The sequence below is a fragment of the Corvus moneduloides genome, chromosome 1, assembly GCF_009650955.1.
Source record: "Corvus moneduloides isolate bCorMon1 chromosome 1, bCorMon1.pri, whole genome shotgun sequence".
In the NCBI taxonomy this organism is placed as follows: Eukaryota; Metazoa; Chordata; class Aves; order Passeriformes; family Corvidae; genus Corvus; species Corvus moneduloides.
This window is the reverse complement of record NC_045476.1, coordinates 86255333-86277819: the sequence shown is the minus strand read 5'-3', so window position 1 is coordinate 86277819 and position 22487 is coordinate 86255333. Positions and strand designations below refer to the sequence as shown.

At 40.7% G+C, this 22487-nt stretch overlaps 1 protein-coding gene across 1 annotated transcript in view; it reads right to left on the bottom strand.

Moving 5' to 3' along the window:
- The window catches only part of ANKH (ANKH inorganic pyrophosphate transport regulator), a 107916-nt gene that overhangs the window by 11649 nt on the left and 73780 nt on the right, over positions 1-22487 (bottom strand). The window contains exons 8-11 of the mRNA XM_032117765.1: positions 20450-20545; positions 2069-2198; positions 968-1091; positions 280-379 (exon numbers count right to left, since the gene is read on the bottom strand). Of these exons, the coding sequence (XP_031973656.1) occupies positions 280-379; positions 968-1091; positions 2069-2198; positions 20450-20545 (450 nt within the window). The remainder of the gene's footprint in view (positions 1-279; positions 380-967; positions 1092-2068; positions 2199-20449; positions 20546-22487) is intronic.

The following is a 22487-nucleotide window of genomic DNA, read 5'->3' as shown; positions in this document are numbered from 1 at the left end:
GGTGGTAAGGACATGATATCCACCATACACGTGTTTTGACAAGCAAGAGGCTCTCTGACTGCAGCCAGCATGTCCCATGGCCTAGATGCCCACTGGCACCTTTTGGTTTTATTTCAACCCATAGACTTTCCAAGCTGCACACTCCTGAGACTTAACATGGAAGCAAACCAAAGTGAGGATTCTGGGGAGTTACATTTCTAAAGTATGCTCTTAATCTGAACTAAAATCCACTATATTCATCACCTGCTTTCACCAGATCCCACAGAGACTAATTCTTACCTGTTTCCTATAGACATAACAGGCTGCTATTGCAACCATGGTGGATTCTCCTACAAAACCAGCTAGAAGGGATCCTACTCCAAGAGTGGCTCCATGAACTCTGTTGAAGGCATAGAAAGAAAGCAGTCATTGTTGTGTGAGAATGCATGATTCATAATTATATTTTCACTGGCATATAGAACCAATCTGCTGATAGAAATATTTTCTTCAAAGACATAATACACTGCCAAAGAGAATAACTGGTATCTTAAAGGACTCATTTGTTTTTTAATGGCTTCACTGTTTAGTAAAGAGGCACACTGAATCAAATTATGGACTAAGAATTTAAAGTCTTGTACAGAGTGCTGTAGAATAGATTATTTAACTTCTAAACAAGATATTCTTCCATTAGCTTTCTTAACAGTGTGTTTAAAAACATGGAGATAAATTCCCCTTAGGACACATTTTTGCCTCTTTGACATTTGTCTATTTTTTTCCAAAGGGACATCACTATTGTGCCTGTCTAAAGCAGTCACGCTTGTAAATTTGTAAATGTTTCTTTTCCAGACAGTGACACTATTTAGGCTTTGTATCATGGTTCGTATTTGGAGAAAATGTTCTGAGCTATGCAAATTCAGCTATCAAGTGACAGGGAAGAGGAATGAAGAGGAAAGCAAACCCCTGGGTTCTGTGAGGAATAATGATTTACCCTAAGTAAGGCAGCACGATGAGACTGGTGATGAGGACGATAATCCGCAGCACTGAGCTGGGTGCCAATACAAATGTCTTCTTTAGAGTCATCAGCCAACCAGTCAAGTGTGCTCTGACAGTCACTGTTCATAAACAGGGGAGAAAAAGAGGCAAAAGTATTTAAAAAAAAGTCATTCATCTCATATGCAGCTTTTTCATGCAGAGAGCACTGTTCAGAAATAACCATTGTGAAACTTACTCCTGTAACTTTGCACTCTACTAGAAAGGAAGTAGATCTTACGTTCAAATTGCTTTAATATTCTGATTTGGGAAAACGAAGAAACACATTAAAAAGCCAGTTATGGACAGCACTCCTTCCTACGAGCTGCTCTCTTAAAACCAATTTATTAGACAGTCCATTCTGTTTTCTTCATTTAAAAACCCCCAAACTATCCCTTCCCTAAACAGAAGTCCTACAGGGGAAAATTTTCCAACTGGCTCCTGTGTGGCACATGGTGTAACAGTCAGCACAAAAAAAGATATCTACATGTACCTATTCTCGTATTTGTAGTTTACCTTTATTATGAAACTGTCTTGTTGTATAAGCAGAAATCACTAAAAGATGTTGCATTTAATTACAGGGCTAGAAATCTGAAACATTTTGATTATTGCTGTCTCAGTCTTTGATAGGAGTATTAACTTTTATGATGTCATGTTTATGCTCTGAGGGAGCCACTGAGCCTGGCAGCAGAAGGGGAGCCTAATGGAGGTGATGTTCATGTGGAGGTGTTCCTAGATGCTCTTCCAAAGAGTTACTTTCAGTCTCAGCACACATGTATTGCCACTACCATTCATGTGTTTGTTCTTGGTCAACCACGACAGAAAAAATTCAGGCTTTACTTTTGACAGTCTGAACTCTGCCTGCTGACTGACTGCTCTTGTGGCAAGAACTGTATCATGAGTACCAATGTAAACAGTCTGGGTCTCCAGCAGCTTCAGTACACACAGTGTTACATATGCTAGGCATGCATTTAGCCACGCTTGCACGCACAGCCATGCCAGACCCCATAGCCATTGGTTCTGAGGTTACAGAACTTTTATTTTCCTTTTCTTTTTTTACCTGGAAGTGGAAAAAATGAGAAGATGCGCAAAGGAACGACACACAGCTCTGCGAAAGCGAAGTCTACTCCAATTATGTCAACTAAAATCTTCTCTGACACGTTTGGCGTCCAAAACATCACAAAACAGAGCTAGAAAGAACAAAATTAAGAAATGTTTATATTTCAGAAGGGAAGCACAAGGAAGGGTAGGCCCTCCTGGACTAAAATATTTGTTTACCAATGAGTAAATAACTCTACTAATGGTAAATATATATGCTATATATTAAAATTTAACTTGCATTAAAATACACGTGTACATAAGAGAGATACATTAACTTCAGAAGAAATTCCTACTCTTTAATTTTCCTCACATACCAAGTGTGATGCATAGAGAAAGAATTTTTATCATTTCTGCAAGCGGTTGTACTTGAATGGTCTATTATACAAACAGTAAAAACCTTGATTTTTACAGCACTTGGTCTGGTTAAAACACTTGTACTCCTAAACAGATTATCAAATTTTTTAGTAACTTAAGATTTGAAATCCTCCAAGACCCAGAGATCTGACCTAAGTCTAAGACTAGAGATTTAGATGTGCTGTTGGTATGCAATGTCTGATAGCAAGGCAAAGGTGTTCATCACAGTCCTACAGACACAGTGCTCTCAGGCCACAAACCCATGAAGTCTTGTTATTTTCATTAAAGAGTGTGCTGTTTAGTCCATACAGGAAAGGAAGACTTCCATGAAAAACCCATGACAATTGGTACAGTGGTAGTACATGCTGTTTAATTTTTTGGTCAGTCCTGAGGCAGGGCTTCCATCTGAGCTGAAGGGGCTGTTGGCAGCTGCAGGTCTGGCTTCAGTTCAAGGCACTCACTGAAGAACAGTCCTGACAGTCCTTACAGGACTTTCCCTATAAGAAACCGTACCTTCAAGTACAACTGCTTTGTTATTTAACTTGGTTTTGTGATTTAAAAAAATCACTTCTTATTGTTATTCTTGTAGTAAAGTGGATGTTAAGGAAGTGAGCTGACTGAATGGTGCAAAACTTGAGGCCTTAAATGCTCTGGCGCTCCTCTTGTCAGGTTACAAACCTGTGTACCCTGTAAATTATGCACATTGGCTGTACAACAGAGTCTGGAAGACTCTACAACCACTCTGTTATAATCTAGCCTACCATCTTGTATCATAGCAGCTAGCTCTTTCCTTTTTATCCAGTTATCACACCTGTACATGTTCAGATGGCTTTTCAAACTAGTCTTTGAAGTCCTACAACCTCTAAGACAGCTGGGATTTCACTCTCATTCTTTGGTTGTGTGTCAGAAATTGTCTTTTCTGTTAAGAGTCCAAGCACCCAGGCTGCAGAAGTCTCCCAAGGCCTGTTACTGAGTGGCCTGTGGGAGGTTTCGTGTTCTGACCCTCTGTGTGGTGAACAAAACATTCCACCTTCCTGCATAAAGGTCCATCTTCAGTTTTCTTCTGCACTTCTTCGGGTAGGAACTACTATTTATTTGTTACAATTGCAGGTTTTACTTGACTAATTTGATACTGTCTTTAGTGTATCTCCATCACCTCTACAGAGAACAATGAGTAGAGCAAGGTAAGAGCAGAAAACAAAAGAACTGAGCACTTCTTTTGCCAATCTACATGTACAGAGTATGACTGAAGCAGAGGGTACAATGTAGAGCAGAGGGGATTGTGTGGTTAAGAATTCTGTTATTAAAAAGTAACTGTACAACAGCAGAGTAAATTCTTTCATTGCTGGAGACACCCTTAGGCAAACTCTAGTCATTTGTACTCTCACTGCAAACGCCCTGTAAAGCGGTCATACAGGGAATATTTTGTCAAGTCTTTCTTCAAAGTCCAATAAATAAAGTAAGATACAAGGATGTCCACTCTTCATTTAAAATTTGCTGTTTTCATGAAAGCAAGGACCTTTACACTGCCTGCACAATGCCATTAGTGTCCTAGTGAGCAGTATAGTTGCTGCTGCTGCCAGATTCCATACATGCATGCTAACAGCAGAGCCTGTCCACTGCCAGCAACAGGCAAACAGAGAAGTCTTTCCCTCTTCAACAGCAGCTTGAAAAAGTGTTGAACATGGTTAGACAGGCAAACAAACAAGTGACCAAAGGCACTGTATGCAATCCTGCTCTCTAAAGTGAAGGTTTCCTCCTAGCCTTAATAAGAACAGACTCAATCTCCACCCAGCTCCCACTGGAGCAAGGTCAGTTTGCCAATCAGGGATAATGACTTACACCCAGGTGGTATGTGGTCATTCCTCCTCAGCTGTTGCAAACTGCAGTCTTCCCCACCCCCCAATCAGCAAAGAGTTGTGCTGGTAAATGGCTTCAAAGAGCACTTCTTATAAAGCAGCTGATGGGTAAAGACTGCTAAGCTCAAGAATAAGCAGTCTGAGGAGGTGAGGCATGGCAGCAGAAGGATCTGTTATCTCTGTCTCAGCATTCTTCTATCTTTTTGGTTGTAATATTGATAACTAGTTTCATTTTGCTGAGAGATCCCTCTCCATCCTCTTATGAGATGATATTCTCAATGCCCACAGGGAACAAAGCCCCAGGAAATAAATTAATGTTTTGCATCATTCAAGCCCTCTGCAATTTAAATCCTGGAGTGCTTGCAACTTTAGAAGCTTACATGCTATTTCAAAGACAAAACATAGTGGAAAAAACCCAGGCTCTACTTCAGGCAAAGAATAACACTAAACATGCAAAGCAGGAAGGTATTTCAGCTGCTGACTTCATTACAGATGGCATATTCTGAAAATAGGATGAAGTCTGCTTTTTTGTGATTCCAAGTGGTCTATATGATGTTTGTCATTATCTTGGTAAAAGGTGATGCCTGACAGAAGACTGGAGAAGATGGTAACAGTAGTCCAGGAGAAGTGGGACTGTGGCACAGACAAATAGAAATAGGCTCTACTGGAATAAGCAGTGCTAACTTCCTGCGACTCAGATCAGGAAAGATTTTAGGAAGTAGAATGTTTCCTATCCTTCTCCTAATTTAACATTGTTTTCTCACCCCACTTGTGTTTCTGTGCACGTCTGCAAGGTTAAAAATAGAATAAGTGGCTTGGTTAGGGTTACAGCTGTACCTTCATTTAATCAAGAGATGAAGACTAAACAGTGAAAGCTTCTGCAGAGGCAAGCAATGTGCATGCAGAGTGGCACTGCAGCTTCAGGCTGCAATTGCAGTTGGCTGTTGAGTGTTGTACCTGGCAACTCTGCTGAGGCTGAAGCATTTCAATGTTTTGGGAGTAAGGATTTTTCTTGTGGAATTCTAGCAACAGAGCTTACTTGATTTTCTGTTGTCTTACAGTATGAGTGCAGCATGATATTAAAGGATAGTTTTTTTAAAGCCTTTGATCATTTAACCAGAACTTCAACTGAAGGGCAATGAGTGCTTTAAAAATACAGCAAGAAATGAAGGCGTGAAAAAATAGCAGAGTGTAATGCTAGAGAGACTAAGCAGTTCTGCATAAAGACAGTAGTATGTATTATTATGTTACCTCTGTATCAGCAACAGTAACCTAAGCATTTCTGAAAGTGTTTTAGTAATTTGAACTGATTTGAACTGATTTGAAGGGTTTTGGGTTTAGGTATTGTGCCTTCAACTGTTCTACACTAGTAAAATTTGAAAAACTTTACTAAATATGCCCACAAGTCACAGCACCATAAGAAAATTACTGCAACTGTACTAGCTCAGATCAAAGCTCCAGCTAGATAAGTACTGTCTGCCTGCTAAAGGTCACTGGGAGACGCCGAAGGGAAGGGCATAAAAAACAGGGCAAGTGTAGCATAAGAGATGCCTTTCCCAGTCTGCATGAGAGTTACTGCTTTAGGAGCTCAGTAATTGTGGTGCACCTTCATCCCATGCAGGTTATGCTTTGTTATCTAATATTAGTGATTTTTTTCCTATACAGTTGTGCATTAAAAATCAGTAAAAAACTCTATCACTTGTGGCTTAGAGACCCTCCTCAAAGAGGTGTGCCTATTTTTATGTGGAACCTGGCTATTTTCAGCTAACAAATTCAGCATCTAAGCGTACTCAAAAGTCAAAATTAAGAACAACTGCGTCACCAAGCCTGAGAGAATGCAACAAATTATTGTTTCAGTAGGGAAAGTACAGAACTGCTAGTGTTCAGTTCAATTTCTCTTTATTCTCTTAAGTACAATTATGGCATTTGACTTTCACAAATGATTGTGATGAAAGATTGTTCATGAGATTTTGTTCCAAAGGCTGCATGTGTGAGTCTGAATGCTTCTAGTTCTTGAAAAATAACAGTCTTTTCATAGGCCTTGCATCTCCTGGAAGCTATTTCCATTTATTCTGGTTGCTGACAGGGATTGCTAAACCTCAGAGACCCACTACATAATGCATTATAATACATTATGCTAACAAAGGCTATTGTCATGTGTATAGTAATCTGCAGGGTGCCAGACTGATTTGCTCTTCGGTACTTGTAGAAAACTGCCTGTATTTGAGAAGTTCATTGATAAATATAAGGCAATACACAAAAGAGTATTCCAGTGAGCTATGAACAACAGTACAGCTTTTCTAGACCTCGTGCAGTCTTTGGTTAGAAGAAACTCTGGCAGATGACAGAGACATGGTATGGCTCTATGTTCCTCAAAAAGAAATTAAGGAATCCAAAATGAATGTTTTTAAAAATAGGTTTGACATATGCCAACCTGGAATGAGTCTGGAATAATAGATTTTACTGTGGAAAATGGTTAACCTGGTAAAGGTTATCCTGTGATGAAACGCAGTTCCTATTTTTCTCCAGCAAAAAACCTCTCAGTAGATGTTGCACATAATTTGTTGAACGTGATATATTTGCAGAAGTATGGCTGTCCAAGTGAGGTGTTTTACCCTCAAGATATTGTTCTGTGCATGTATTGAGGGTTGTAGCTTAATTTAACCCATGCCTTGTTCATTACCTATTACCATTTGTGCTACATGGTGCCCGGTGAGGGCAGAGAGAACCTACTTTGCAAATTATTACACATCTCAGCTTTGAATTGCACCTCGGGTCTTTGAGATAGTATCAACTAAATTTATAACTTTTATTGCTATGGAAGATTATAAATGACATGATTTAGCTTTTTGAACCGTGCAATAAACAAATCAAAATTAGCCTGAGTCTTACATGGTTGAATTTCCTGATTTGCCAAATGCCTCTATGGTCTCCCTCTTTCTGACATAAACAGAACTTCCATAATTCTGTCTCCTTTTAGAACTTGTATCACACAAGATGAACTGATTTCACAGATATATTTTTGAAGTCAAGATAATATCTTGCTCTAACTAGCATCTGTGCCAAATGCTGGATTGTCTCCTCTGTTCAATAATCTATTTTACAGGATGTTGGAAAAAAATGTTTATTTTGTTAGTGCTGTTTTCATGGCTATTTCAAATCCATACCTTCATCAACCTTGAAAATTTAGTTCTCTAAATGACTGCATAGTACTGGGGCTTTTCACTCAAAATCTTACTCTAGCATCTTACTGGTAATGGAAACTGCACTTCTGTATTTTTATGAAGAATAAAAGTAATGACAGTTTTTAACTGTTAACGTCTTACTACTACTGAAACAACAGAAATAGTTAATAGTTACCCCCCCTTTTTAAATTCCAGTTGAGGTGTGTTTCCGTGTTGAATAGAGGTGTGGCACAGAATACAAAGTCCTAATACCTCCTGAAGCTACCATGCACCTCTCAGGTAGCTGAAAACCACAGAAAGCATTCAACAGGGTTCTTATGAAGGAAGGCGATGCAGCTACTCACTGATTTACACAAAGAAGTGCTTTTGTGTTTTATTGTGGACCAAGAAATCATAAAGTCTAGGTTTTATCTTAAAGGCATTATTCCCTGTTGACAGGAAATTGTATGCAATTTACCGTGACAATAATCAAGTAAAAACCTTGTTGTCTTTAAAGACTTAAGGGTTTTGGGGTTTTTTTTTCAGTTAGGTTTGTTGTTTTGGGTCTGTTTGGTTTTGGTTTTTTTAATGCACAGTTCTATAAACAATCATGAAGTTCTTTGGAATCTGTGGAGGAATTGCTGGGTATGATACAACACTGGAGGCCAGCATCACTGCCTTGCTATGGAAGCTTGCTGCATACCATAACCTGGTCCTTGCCAGAATGGACCTGCAGACTCATGCTATCTTTGCTGCATTTCATGTCAGAGAGTGGTCTTTGCAGAGCCACACATGCAGTTTTGGCAGTTTTGAGGAATTTTTGATACACAGCAAAAAAACTAAATTCATCATCCCGAATTGTTTGAGACTTTGAGGTGTCAAGTCATAGATCACAGAATATTCTGAGTTGGAAGGGACCCTCAAGGATTATCAAGTCCAGCTCTTAAATGGCCCACACAAGGATTGATCCCACAACCTTGGTGTTATCAGCACCATGCTCTAACCAACCGAGCAAATCTCAGGGTCAAGGTTGCTGCAGTCTGATGCTCTGTTGAGACATATTATGATGTGTGTTCATGTGCCCTGTAACTGTAAGGTAAGAAAGCGGGTCCTTTTCTTGTGTGAGAAACGTAAAGTCTTCAGGAACAGGCTGTCCAAAGCCCCAGGGAGCTTGTTCTGACATCACAGCAGACACTGCTTTGAGCCAAAGGCTCGACCTGATGAACTCCTAAGTTCAGGAGGCCTTTCCAACCTGAACAATTCTGGGGTCCCATGAAACAAAAAACCCCTGGATCTGTGAGCAGTAAAAATGTCAGACCGCAGTCACATTTGAAACTGATTTATCATAATGCTGATGACTTGAATCACAAGGACATTCTCTCATAATGATGATCCCTCAGGCACATGCAAGTCAGTATAGATTTCTGTGCACTTTGTGTTCTGTACAGGGGGTGTAAAGCTGAAATCTGCCATCATAAAATTTGTCAAGCAGCGGGGGAACCAGAGCCTGCTTGTGGGAACACCCTCTACCTTTATATCTCCTTCTGAAATAATTGGTTTACACATACCTAAACCTCCCCCCACTCCCCCAGCTTTCCAGCGTGACAGAGCACTATGTTCTTTAGAAATAAAGGCAGGTCCAGCAGCTGCACAATTCACTGACACTCTGATAGCATTAACACAATGCCACATCTGCTGTCTCCCCAGCTGCTGCTGAAAGTACTTAGGTGGTATTTTCCAGGCTGGGTTGGGTCACTAAATTGTTTAAGGTATTCATTGTATCTCTCCAATGAATTATGCCACTTATTTTTTTTTTTCAGAAAGCAGGATATTTTACTGCACTTCTAAAAAGCTTCAGTAAACCAAAGACAGCAGATTTCTGATCTCTCTTTGAAAACTGTCCATGTCCCAACTTAGTAACTTTCTTCTGTCCCAAGTTTTCTGCACCCCTTGCTGCTCTTCCTACTGTGAACAAGAAGTTTGAACAGAAACATTGCTGCAGGGACAATTTTTGATGCTTCCTTTTCTGCCTGCTCCAGCCACTCATGCAGAACAGACCCTTTGTGTGAAACCTGAACAGTCATGAGGGAGACATTAATCTCCACCTCACTGAAGCAAACAAAAACCATTTGTTCCAGGACAAAGGCTCAATGCAGTACCATGGATAGGACAAGGCCCTTGTGAGGATTTCATAAAGTCTGCCTCTGGTGGCCCAGCATCTTCCTGAGCAGGCAGGAATGCTTCCATTCATGTCTGTAATAATATTTACTGAAATAGGAACTACACCTGACCTTGAAAAGGTGAAGAGCTTCTTGAGCAACTGTCTGCCAATATGCCATTTCCCAATTGTTATTTTTTGCCAATATGCTATTTTCCAATTGTTATGTTTGTCCCAGAAGCCTGAAGATTAAAAAAACAATCTTGGAGTTAAGAGATGGGCAAAATCAAAGCAGTGAAAACAAATTCCTCCACTGGATGAGTGGTATTACTCTAAAGGCTGTCCTTGACCTTCATACGATCTACAACAGTAAAGTCAAAATAAAACTGATTTAGTCTTAAAAGTTAATGCTGCATTTTTAAAGTATGGATATTCTAGATAAGACTTGTGAGATCTTTTTAATACAATAAGGCTGTAATGACACCATTGGTGAAGTAAGATATGAGAGAGTTGGGGAAATCTGTCCGTATTTTTACATTCTTTCTTTGTATACTCACAGGAGATAAGGACACTGAACTCTGCCACCCAGGGAATTTCAGGCACTGGCATGGTCAACAGCTGGGGTTGTGTCCTCTGAGAGGGACCAGATTCTTGTGACATTTATTCCTGTGGATTTTACTGTCTCTCAGTCCAAATTTGCCACGACTTTAGTAAAGCCAGGTTGTAACCCCTGATAATAACGCAATGCAGAGATGCAAAACAAAGACAGCCAACAAAAGATAGGAAAAAATGAACACAAATCCAGTGGCCTCTGCAATGGCTTAGACTTCTGACATTGAATGTCACAGGTAGATATGGTGGCAGCAAAATATTTCAGAGAATCACAGAATATTCTTAGTTGGAAGGGACCCACAAAGATCATTGAGTCCAGCTCTTAAATGAATGACCCATACAGGGATTGAACCCACAACCTTGGCATTATTAGCACCATGCTCTGACCAACTGAACTAGTCTCATTTGCTTTCATTTATCTTTAAACTCAGGAGGAAGAACTACACAGAAGGCAAAATAAATCTATACAGTACTTCAGTTCTGAAGAAAATACAGTTTGTACTGTTTCTTAAAGCCAGTTGCTAGCCATGACTAAGCTCTTCTTTGTTATAAAAAGGTATTCCTGAAAGTGAGCAACAAATACCAGGAATGGAGATACACCGCAGTAGCTACTCTGAGTTGGAAGGTCTTCAGGGGTAATTGATTATTCTCATAAGCAGAAAAGGAGATATTCAGGAAAATTTCCAGTTCAGGAGAGCTGTAAGCATGACTTTGGACAGGGGAGGATCAACTACTGTTTTAACCTGGATGAACTGGACAATATACTATAAAGTTTGATTGCTGTAAACTATGTGGAAGGGGAATGAGGACTGGCAGTATTAATCTGCAATTTGACATTGTGTGATGCATTGAAAAAAATCAATTATTATTCAAACCCTAAAGTACTCCAGTCAGACTTAACTTCCAAAAAAACCCACACACCCCACCCCCCCGCCCCCCCCCCCCAAAAAATCATATAACCTTCGTCAGCCTTAGAAAACAGCAAAGGCTCACCCTAGTTAGTGCACCAACACAAGCCACTTTAAGAAAGTTGGCTCTTAAGTAATCTTCCATTTATAAATTCTAGTGCAGTGGTTGGTAACTGACCTTCTGGAACTATAACACCAAACACTGTAACACAAAACACAGTCCCAGGCCATGTTTGTTAAAACACAAACACTTCAAAAACTGAAAAGCATTATTGCCACCAGAAGTCATATTACCTTTCTGCTCCAGAATTAAAATTTGTGATTTCTACAGAGCAACTTAGCCTGTGCGATGTTTTAGCTTGAGCACATGAACACTGAAAAATTCACAGATTTCCTTGTTCACATTGAAAGAAATCATCATGATCCTGTTTTTCATGGTGTGGCACAGCTGTTTCTTCTAGTAAGGCAGAAATGCTAGAGTAGCCAAATCCTCAAGCCAGAACAGATTAATGAGGTTTCTAACTGTATGTCATATTGCATTCCCCATTTGCAGGAAAGATGTTCAGTATCTGAAATGCAAAGGAACTTAAATGTATGGCTCCTCCTTTTCAGACCATGATGCTATTCCCTAGATCATGAGTCAAAAATTTGTGAAAAAATGAGGCTTTGTGAGTGTCAGTTCATTTTTACCTACTTGTTCAGCTGCTCTTCTGCACCATCAATGCACAAATGGCTCTCCTTAGCATTAAATATGTTCGTATTTCACCACACACCCCTCCAGTACCGTCCCTGCTCCGAATTCAGAGTTCGGTCCTTTGTTTGTTTTCAAAGGGCCATCTTCAGAATGCCTGCTATCTGTCATCTCCGTAAGAGCTGAGATGGGCAAATGGAGAAGTTTCAGCATTGCATGCAAAGCACAGAAAAGGATGCCTAAATTAAGGATCTCAGAGATCCCCACTTTGTTCAGATTTCAGCTTATGAACTAAGAACCAGTATTAGCAGCCTGGAATGTTTATAGCTATTGCAGCTAATTACTGGGTGATTTTTTTTCTGCTAGCAACCCTCTCAACACACTGAGGAAACCTATGGCATCAGTCACAAGGAAACAGAAACAGTTATTTTTTTATTTTTTCTTGTTCCCTTTTCCAGCATCTGGATCACTTGAAAGCATGGGGATGAGGCAGCAGATACTTGGCTAAAGGCCTTGTAAGTATCAGTGGAAGATAAATAATGGAGTAAAAGCCCTAACAGTTTCTTGCATGGGTCAGAATTGCAAATCACTTTGCTCCTCTCTAGGCTTGGTCAGGGTTTTCTTCTTATCTCCTAGGTTCTTGATGATTAATATAGAACATAACCAAGCAGATGACGACTGAAAATTAGGAAAATGATGGGATGGCTTGCAGTAAACTGTCGTCAAATGGAACAAAGACTTTCCTCCTCCCCTCTTCAGGCTGAAACTGATCCCATCACAGGGATCCAGCAAGAGAAACCCTGTGACTCTGGACCTCACCCTGATGTTGCCAGACTGAGATGGGGTCAAATAAGCACACACAACCCTTCGTCCTTGTTTGCGCAAATGCATGAAGGTGAGTAGATAAATTCAAGTATTTCTACATTTTCTTGCTACCTGACAGTCTAATACTGATTTCACAGTAGTAGTAGTAACTGACCTTATTTTCTTTAGGACAGGAGAAAAACACTATCCACATTTTTGCGAAAACATGTTCATATGCACCACTTGTGGCAAATCCTATTTTAAAATACTCCTTTGCACGCCCTCTAGCTACAGTGAAGCCACCTAAGGCATCTAAAAATGAATCTCAGTTCAGGCCTTGAATGCAATTTTCTGTCTCTTGGCCTTCCAGGTACATAATCTCCAAAGCTGGAAAGAAAGCGGAGGGCGTGATACCTCTCTAGCTATTGCAGCTCAGGAAGTGCATTCACGGTGGCTAAATGCCATGGGACTCCTGACAGTGAGAGCTGTGCACTGCAGCCACCTGCCATGCACTTATTTCATGCTATGGACACCCCTCTTCTGCCTTCAAAAGATTTCAGTGAAATGGGAACATGTGCCTTGGAATTTTTCAACATGCAAACCTAATTCATATTATCCTGAGTGCCTAATAGGCCAGCAGTCAGTCTTGCTGCAGAGATACAACAAATTCTTTAACTTCTCTCTAACTTCTTTAACTTCTGTCAAGAGTTGCTTTATGTCTCATTATTTCGCAGACAGCATAGTTGAAAACATCAAATAAATAGCTCTTATGTATGTAAGAGCTTTACACAGGATAGTTTATCATGTGGAAAATGAACTTATTTCTAAGTGCAGAAAGGGATATGAAATGGTATATTTATGACACTATGGACTGAATATTTGAGAGCAAATGGGCCTATGAAAACTGTACAGTCTTTGGTGTCCCTCATGGGAAAAATCAGCTGCTAGGCTGAAGGCTGGGAAATACGATTTGCTGAGTTCAGCTGGAAATTAAACAACTATTGAGTACAGAGTGTTTGCACAGCATCAGGGAATAAGTCAATAAGGCAATGCTATTGCAATAATATATTGAGTTGGTATGAATATTCTGTCTTTACTCATTCTGACTCCAATTTTATCAGCCAGTGATACATTTCACTGGCTGGTGGAGCCTTGCTGATCAACTGGACAGGAGAGTCAGCAGCCAGTACCCACTTTGCAGTTCCTAGTCTGGCATAACCAAATCCAAAGCAGAGAGCAAAAGCTAAGGCATCTCGAGTTGTCCTTTTCAGCCTGAATGAAACACAGCTGCTTCTTTTCCACTGACTCTTGCTCTTACAGAATGAAGTAGGAAGCAGCAGCTCCTGAGTCTTGTCTTCTGTGCTTCTCAGTTTTTCATATAGGGAATTTTCCCTGTTACACTGGCTTCCTCGTTCTTGGTCAGGGTTTTCTTCTTATCTCCTAGGTTCTTGATGATTAATATAGAACATAACCAAGCAGATGACGACTGAGAATTAGGAAAATGATGGGATGGCTTGCAGTAAACTGTCGTCAAATGGAACAAAGACTTTCCTCCTCCCCTGTTCAGGCTGAAACTGATCCCATCACAAGGATCCAGCAAGAGAAACCCTGTGACTCTGGACCTCACCCTGATGTTTCCAGACTGAGATGGGGTCTCCCTATTGAATCTTGCAAATCTATGGTTCCCAGCATCTGTCCCTCTTTTTTGCCCATGGTTGGAGGGAAATAAAAGATACACAAGCAAACATGTTAAATGCTGCAGCTTAAACTTTCTGGTGGTTATAATGTAACAGAAACTCCCTCACCTAGCACGACACTGAATATGATTATCTGCTTGTCAGATGCATACATTATACATTAATCTATGAGACGAATATAACTGCCAAGTGATGGTAGTTTTTCCTGCTGTGCTACAAGGTATAATCATTGAGGAGCTGAAAAAATGTCTGTGTGCTGCTCTTCCTGAGGGACTGATAACTACCAGCTAATGAAAGAAAAACACTTGCCAATAGTAACTCCTCAAACTACAGATGCTCATCAGCAGGAGTCCTTAGAAATCAGTACTTTTTATCCTCTGTCAAAAGAATGAGTTATGAATCTAAACACTACACTATTTTTAAAAAAGTAGCATTTTATTTATAGAATATAAGAGATTACCTAACAAATAAAATAGAAAATAATTTTGCTAGTATTAGAAATATTTTAAAGTTATCATTAGTCCATAAACCAAACCTGATTGAAAAGTAGGTGACGTTTTGACATGTATTGACACACACACACTTAACTCTCAGGGTTAAGCATAAAAGCCATTTAACTGACCAGCTGTCTGCTCCTAAGTACATTACATCTAAATTTTTACTAAGATTTAAATCTAATGCAGGTGACCTGGAATTTGAGTTTGGTTACCACAACACAATGCACATCAATCTGTTCAGCTTAACTTCCTTCACTTTCATTGAAACTTCATGGCAATGTTATTTTTCTTTTTTTTTTTTTTAAGATTTAAAGTTTTTACTAGTTTGTTTGTAACGAGTAAATATGAAATTTATAAGTCTTGCATGAATCCCACACACATAAATGTGTAAATGTGAACACTTTCTCTCCCCTCTATCTTTTAGTCTTTTGGAACAGGAAGGAATGAAAAATCACAGGGCAAAACTGAACATCTGGATTTTGTTTCTTAAGCAGTGTTTACTAATTAAATATAAGACAGTACTCCATACAATTAGCTTCTCCCCTAAATCAGTCTGCTTATTTGTGAAAACTCCTACCTTCTCCAATTGTCTACAACCATGTGTTCATTAAAAAAAAAAGCAAAGCAGCACTGAAATTCCTTTTAAATAGCTGGAAAGAGCTTTATGCTGTTTCTAATAGAACACATGCTAAAACTTAGAAGTACTGTGCAGCTCTCCTGCTGTACATTAGCTTGGTGACAGATGGATGAACATGGTGTGGTGCACATAGCATGTCACCCTGGCACCTTGAGCCTGTCTTATTGGGAAGGGAAAACCTGTTGTAACACATAGAACACTAGAGAATATGACAATAACTGGCCACGTCTTGCTGACACTTCAGCTAACATGAACCATGTAGCAACAGGAGCTGGTGTTTGGAACTGTATCCCAAAAGCACTGTGGTCTGTCCCAGCTGAGGCTGCTGGAAGACAAAGCTGAACCAAATTACACAGGTCTTAAACTACTGCTGTAAGAACTGACTGCTCCTTCCCTGGCAATGAACAATAAATGAACACATAAGTACAGACTATTCAGGGTCATTTTCAGTGATGGTGAGCTAGGGAGCTTTCCCAGGGCTCTCTGAGAAGCTGCTTTCTCTGACCAGCATCCTGCATGTTCCTCATGCAGTGACCTGGTGCCAGCCACACTGAGCTGGCCATACTTTTACCCTAGTGGCATCTACTTAAACGAGGGTGCTCAGACCTCACGTTAACTAAGACATCACTTGCCTTCCAGCATGACTCTGAGACATGAACAGATGCTGCTGTTTCCAGTCCCCTCAGAGAGCTGACTGTCCCACTTTCCCTGGTGCTGCCTTCACAATCAATGGCCGCCTCTCAGCTCAGAGTGTGCAGGGTTTGCACACAGACGTGCGTGAGTGAGGGCACGGCTCTGACCACACAGACGAGGCTGCAGCGGGTGCAGCAAAGCAGCCTGAGCCCTCACAAAGGAGGCCTCTATTACTTTTATATAGCAGGCATTACCAACTAATGTGAACTCAGCCTGCAAAGCCTTGCAGTTCAGAGGCAGATGACCAAACACTAATCACATGGCTGCCAGCAGCTAACATTAGCCAGGGAAAAGGGCCTTAACTGACTGCAACTTCTGTGTCATCACACAGAGTTAAGTAAGAGCTCAGGTGAGAAATGGAGAGAGAATTAAAAAAAAAAAAAAAACAGAAAGAGAGAGAGAGACAGAGAGAGAAAAGTAATTTTGCAGTATCTGTGCCCTGTCACAGGCTGCCTTGGAAAAATTCCTGAATTCTGCACTGTGGTGTCCAAGCTCAGAGACACTACCACTGTTCTAAAAAAACCCCTTGCTAAAGCACAGCCTATTTGCTATTATCCCTGCTGGGTATGTCAGGGTTTCCTTGCATAGCTTGCTCCTCGCAGAGCCTGCCCCTCTACTCACAGCTCATGTGTAAGGGAGTTCTCTCCTGACAGAGCAAACCTTTGCTGCAATGGAGAAATGCAGTAAATTAGCACCCAGACAAATTATTTTGGGATTTATGCAGTGTGCTCAGGCTGACACATCCTACAACCAGAGGGATATGTGCTACAAATGCACCACTTTTCTCTCATGTGTCTGTGTCTTCACTTAGTTTACAACTGTGCAGCCACCTCAGGGCTGATCTGCAGGGCCATCTAATCAGGCATTGAACCAAAATGTTTAGTTCTTCAACAGCCTGATCTGCAATGGCAGCAGCACTGGCATTTGGAGCAGTATCTCTACTTACATATGGAAAGAAGTGCCTAATGGCAGTGAACTAACAGATAATGGCAAACAACACCATGCATACCCTTTAAAGTGCATGTAAATTACCAAGCATGACTTATTTTTTAAAATCAGAATGGTCCCTTATTTGTACAGGCAAATTTCTAAAGCTGAGTCCCTTCCCTCTGCTATATGTGTTTTACATTCAGTTGCACAGTCACAAAACATGGCTTTGGAAGGAATCCCCACTTACTCACAACAAAAACCACATCAATATGACTAATCGCAGCTGCCTTACATATCAGTTTAATGGCTTCTACTTACAGCTTTTAAAGAAAACAGCTTGTTTTTCACTAAGCAATACAACTAATTCCCATTTTTTGAAGAAGCAGCTGTAACACCCACCTGATGCTTAAAAGCCATGAGGCAGTACTTATGATCATACTTGACAGAACACATGTGCATGCTGCACAGTTAGCCTGGAAAGGCTCAAGTGTAGCCTTTCAGATCCCATGAAGATTTAAACAATCCATAAAGTTATGTTTCTTAACAAAACTATGCCTTTTTTTCTACTCTGACCTAATACTATCACTACCAACAACAGTGAAAAGGTGTTTCTGTTGCAGTACTAGGACTGCAGTACTTCTTGTGCAGGCATGGCTGGTCTGTGGAAGGAGGTAGGACATTTTTCTCCCAATTCTATTGAAATAGTACATCTTCAATGATTGAAAGCTTCCCAGGGTTTTACATTGGGAAGGTACTTCCCTGCATGGCTGCTGCTTGTACTTAAAGCTTCACTGTTATTTTTTCGAGTGGTTAATGGACTGCCTTTATCTTTACATCTTCTTGAATCCTTCTATAGATCATCCACTGGAAAATGCATTCACATGACATGTCTAGAGCACTTGATTTGCTTTGTCTTACCCTGGGAGCCTCTTTCTCACTTTCCCTCTGACCTGAAAGAACAAGATGTTACCAATGGTGATGCCACTAGTCTGACTGCCATTTGTTGAAGTAGAGCCCTGAATAAAAACACGGCTATCACCAATGGCCGTGGGAGCTCACCTGGCCACAACAGAGGCAAATTTAAAGTCTAGTTCCTTAAAGCCTGTGGCACACATTAACAGGAGTCATCTGCTGAGTTTGTGTGCTGAAGCATTTGCAGGCTCAAGCCTTTGAATCCAGCTGAATCTTTAGAGCTCGTGTCTATTTTTCTGCTCTGTCTGTTGACAAGCAATCCTAAGAATCTGTCACTAGCAGGTAAAAATAGAAACGGGACAGGAAAAGCTATGGACCTCAAAAGTGTTTCTGGAATTTCAGTGTGGGCAAATCTCTCATGATGATCTCATGAAAGAGCTGCCCTTGAAAGTAAAGTGGAGAACTTTCGGATGCAAAATCCCAGAAAGTCACAAAACAAAAGCCTATTGCGATGGTTAAAAATTACTCTGCAGAGGATAGTGATGGTAATGTGAAAATCCCATAATCTATCAGAACCAGAGTAACCTGATAAATACCATGGGGAATTAAGAATACAGTCAGTTCAGAGAAAACTCTGAGATTGAAATAGTATTCTCAGAACAATTTATAACAAGGAAATCTTTCCCATTCACGGGTCTGTAACAACTGACAGATTCAAGGGAGGCTCCAGCTGTAGAGAACTTAACTTTGGCCTGGCACAGGACACAAGAGAAAACCTCAAGGTGTGTAATGGTAGATAATGGGAGAGCTGTGGAAAGTCTCCAGACAGACAGTGGCCAATTCAGTGCAGGCATATGTCTGTCTCTGTTTCATGCTGTAGGAAATACAAGTTAGAGCAAGAGCTGTTGGTCTCTAAGCCACATGAGAAGAGGTCAAGCTTAAGGAAATTTAAAGACAGAGTAGATGCCACATTGGCTCATACAATTCTGTCTTTGATGGTGGCCAGTTGTAGCTGTTTGGGGAAAAAGCATAGGAAACAAAGAGCAGAAGAAATGTAATTCAGCTATGGATGGATTGAGCTGCTTCATTGTCAACTGTGAAATAACACAGAGTTCTGTATCCCACATTCCCAGGTTGTGGCAAAGGGGTGGGGATGGTTACAAATACTTCTGGCTTGCGTACTGTAACTTTCCTTTGACATAAATTAGTTTCTCTTCATGCATAAGCCATTTGCAACTCAGTCATAAATGTTCTACAGTACAATGAAAGGGAGACAGAAATTCGGTCAGCACTCCCATACTCAACAATAAATTTGTGAATGTAGGGAGAGGAGAGCTCCAAAGCAGCCAGTTGACCCATGGAAAGTATACAATGCTGAGGGTAAACAGCAAACCTGTCTGGGGTATGAGTAGATTCAATTGTAGGACTTTGTGCATTGTATGCTAAAACAAGTGCCACATTTCCCAAGTACTTTTCTAGCGTGATGAAGGACTTCTTCTGTGAAGAACCTTTTTTCTAGGTTCTCCTTTTCCTCTTTCCTGCTAGTGCAGGTACTGTGGAGGGACAATATCATGGCCCCAAGCACTAATATAAATCCATCCTATACAGAAACAGAGGTTGGATTGACCCTGGTCATCTGCTTCATCAAATGCTGTGATCCCCACCAGCTGCAGCAGTTTTCTTCCACTGCCTGTTTGTTGCTAAAAAACTTTGCAGAAATGGTGTTTTTGGGGAAAATGCACTGTATTTATGTGTGCAAATTGGTAATTTTGAAACACGGCAGGCTCAGCAATATTTCTCCCTGAATGTCATCCCCATGCAATGCTTCCCAGCATGGACACAGCTTGAGACCCTTTAGTCAGTGTCAGCACCATCTCCAATATTGCTCTTTTTAGTTAATTTTGAGAGCAAACAGAACAAATGTGCATCAAAGTACCCCCACATGAAAACCCAGTGCCAGGAGAGGCAGCAGGGAACAGCTATTGCCTTTCCCACCACTCGCAGTAAGTGAAGGATGCTCAGGAACAGGCTGCCTTCCCACTGCACGTGACACAAATGCATTCTTTTGTCTTCCTGACACTGGTTACCTGAAGTTTTGTTCATTTAAAAAAAAGAAACAAAAAGAGATGAAAAGAAAAGCAGATCTCTGATATCTTTTTGCATGGGAGGCTGATTTGAAATGAAGAGTAGTGAAAATAAAGCGAAGTAACTCCAGCCTTTTAGGTATCGAGCCTGAGTTAATGACAGCTGATTTTCTTGGTACTCCAATACTATGATCACAGTCCCTTCTCCAGATAAAAGCAACAGAGCTTCACAAGACAAGACAACTCACCTTTCTTGAACTGCTAGTGCTTTTAGCATTAGGTAGAGGAGACAATTTTCTGGTTGAGATGAAAACCACTGAGTTGAACAAAGGTTTCTTACCGTTAAGGACAGCGCCATGCAAACAAAAGTGAACTTCTTGATGTGTGTCGCTGTGACAGTGCTGTTGGTGTTCACCAGTTTATTGCTGGGGTTATTCTAGGGCGGGAGAAAGAGATAGGGAGAATTAGCCTGGCTCCAGACAAGCGGGAGCTGCCGACACCAGGGTCATGTGCTGGACCTGACTGTCTATGCCTGCCCCTGTCTGACTTTGCTTGTTTGCTTTATAACCTGGAGCTTTCTGAGTACTTTGTACCACTACAGACCATTTTCTGCTTAAACTAACAGCAACTGCTGCTATGGTCACTGAGGGCTGAGCAATATCCCTACTTTTCTAAGGAATAAGTCCTATTTAACAAATTCAGCTTTGAAAAAGGTTGGTAGTTCCTTCTAAAAAAACACCACATAATTTTTTTTAACCTTAAAATTTGTAGGATGTTTTCACAGGAAAAACAGGATTTTATTTTGTTTTACCACAGATTGGTACCAAATCACCAATGCAAGCATCCTTACTGATCCAATTAGACAAGTAGGTAATATAAACAAAGCTTCTGGAACAGCTGGCTCCATTAATGCAGTTTAATGAACAGAACATAATTAGGACTATTGGATGTTCCACCTTGAACATGGGCTCTGTACTCACATGGCAGCGAAGTTTTATTTAAAACAACAAAAGCCTACTTCCAAATGTCTAATACAGCAAATGAAGCTGAAGATTTAAAATTGCCCTTGGGGAGCACATAAAACCAAACTAAATGGTCTGTGAAAGGAGAGGATGGGATATCAAAGCGGGGTACCATTAGGAGCCCTTAAGCAAGAGGCTGTTAGGTCATCTATTGCATTTACTCTGGGACTGTTTGAGATACACAAGTCTGTGCACCTGCTGATAAAACCTGTACCATCATGTACATTTATACACCCGTGATGTAACTTGGGTAGAAGAGCAGTACCTGTCACACAGTCAGCCTCCTTTACTGGAGTTAATCATAGGAGAAACAGAACTATCGCAGACACATCTTGGGACCAGAGCACTGGGAAGAGTACATCATTCCACACACATTCAAGTGCTTGATGGAATTTTACAGTTTAAGGCTTTGCTCTGATCAGTGCAGCAATTGCACCTAGATGGCTCCACGCTCCTGCCTAAATACCTACTTGGAAGTTTGGGTGCTTGAAGATGTAGGCAGCCCAGACCTTAAAGCAGGAAGCCACTCTGTCTGACCTTTCTGGGAACAGGTTATGAAAACTCTCTGTAAATGGTTTTTCATGCATCTATTACTATTAATTGGGTTTCTGAAGAAATACTTTGCTACTGTTAGTTTTTACAGATGTGAGGATAGGCCTTGCTTACATCACTCACCAGTATTTAAATGAACTTTTTGCTGCATGGCTCAACTTTCTAACAAGCCTAAAATAACAAAGAGGAAATAAAGCACACCCAAATGAAGCCATCCAAAAGGGCTGCTAAGAAAAAGCTTTCTCATTTGTGCTTTCCTCACTGCTGCTATCCCTGCCCTTGCCATACTCCACCCTTTGCTCCAACTCTTGACCACATACTCTTTGTTCATAACTCTTACACGCTATTCAGTTCTCAGAACAAAACACTATGGAGATTCTGGAGCAAAAAGAATATCCATTCCCATCTAGTCATCAGATAAATAGCATTCACAAATCTCAAAATTGGTGTTACTCTGAATCAGGGGGCAGGGTCCATTGAGAGCAATGGCATTATCACCATATCAAACAGCATACAGAGCACAGAATTAACATATGCCTCCTCTCTTCCAGAATGTCAGTAGCAACCCTTAACCTGAATGTAACTTCTAGGCCATGAGGTTGCTTTGGACATAAAGTCTCATAAGACTGAAGTAGGACCCTGCATCTCTCTCACAAATGTGAAGAGAGGTGATGATTTCCCTGTGAAGACAAGAATCTGACTTCTCCAATAGAGCCACTGAAGAGGGGCATCTCAGATCCCATCAGTCAGTGTGCTTCTGATGGCTATCAGCATTGCCAGCTTCCTGAATAACTGACAAAAGAA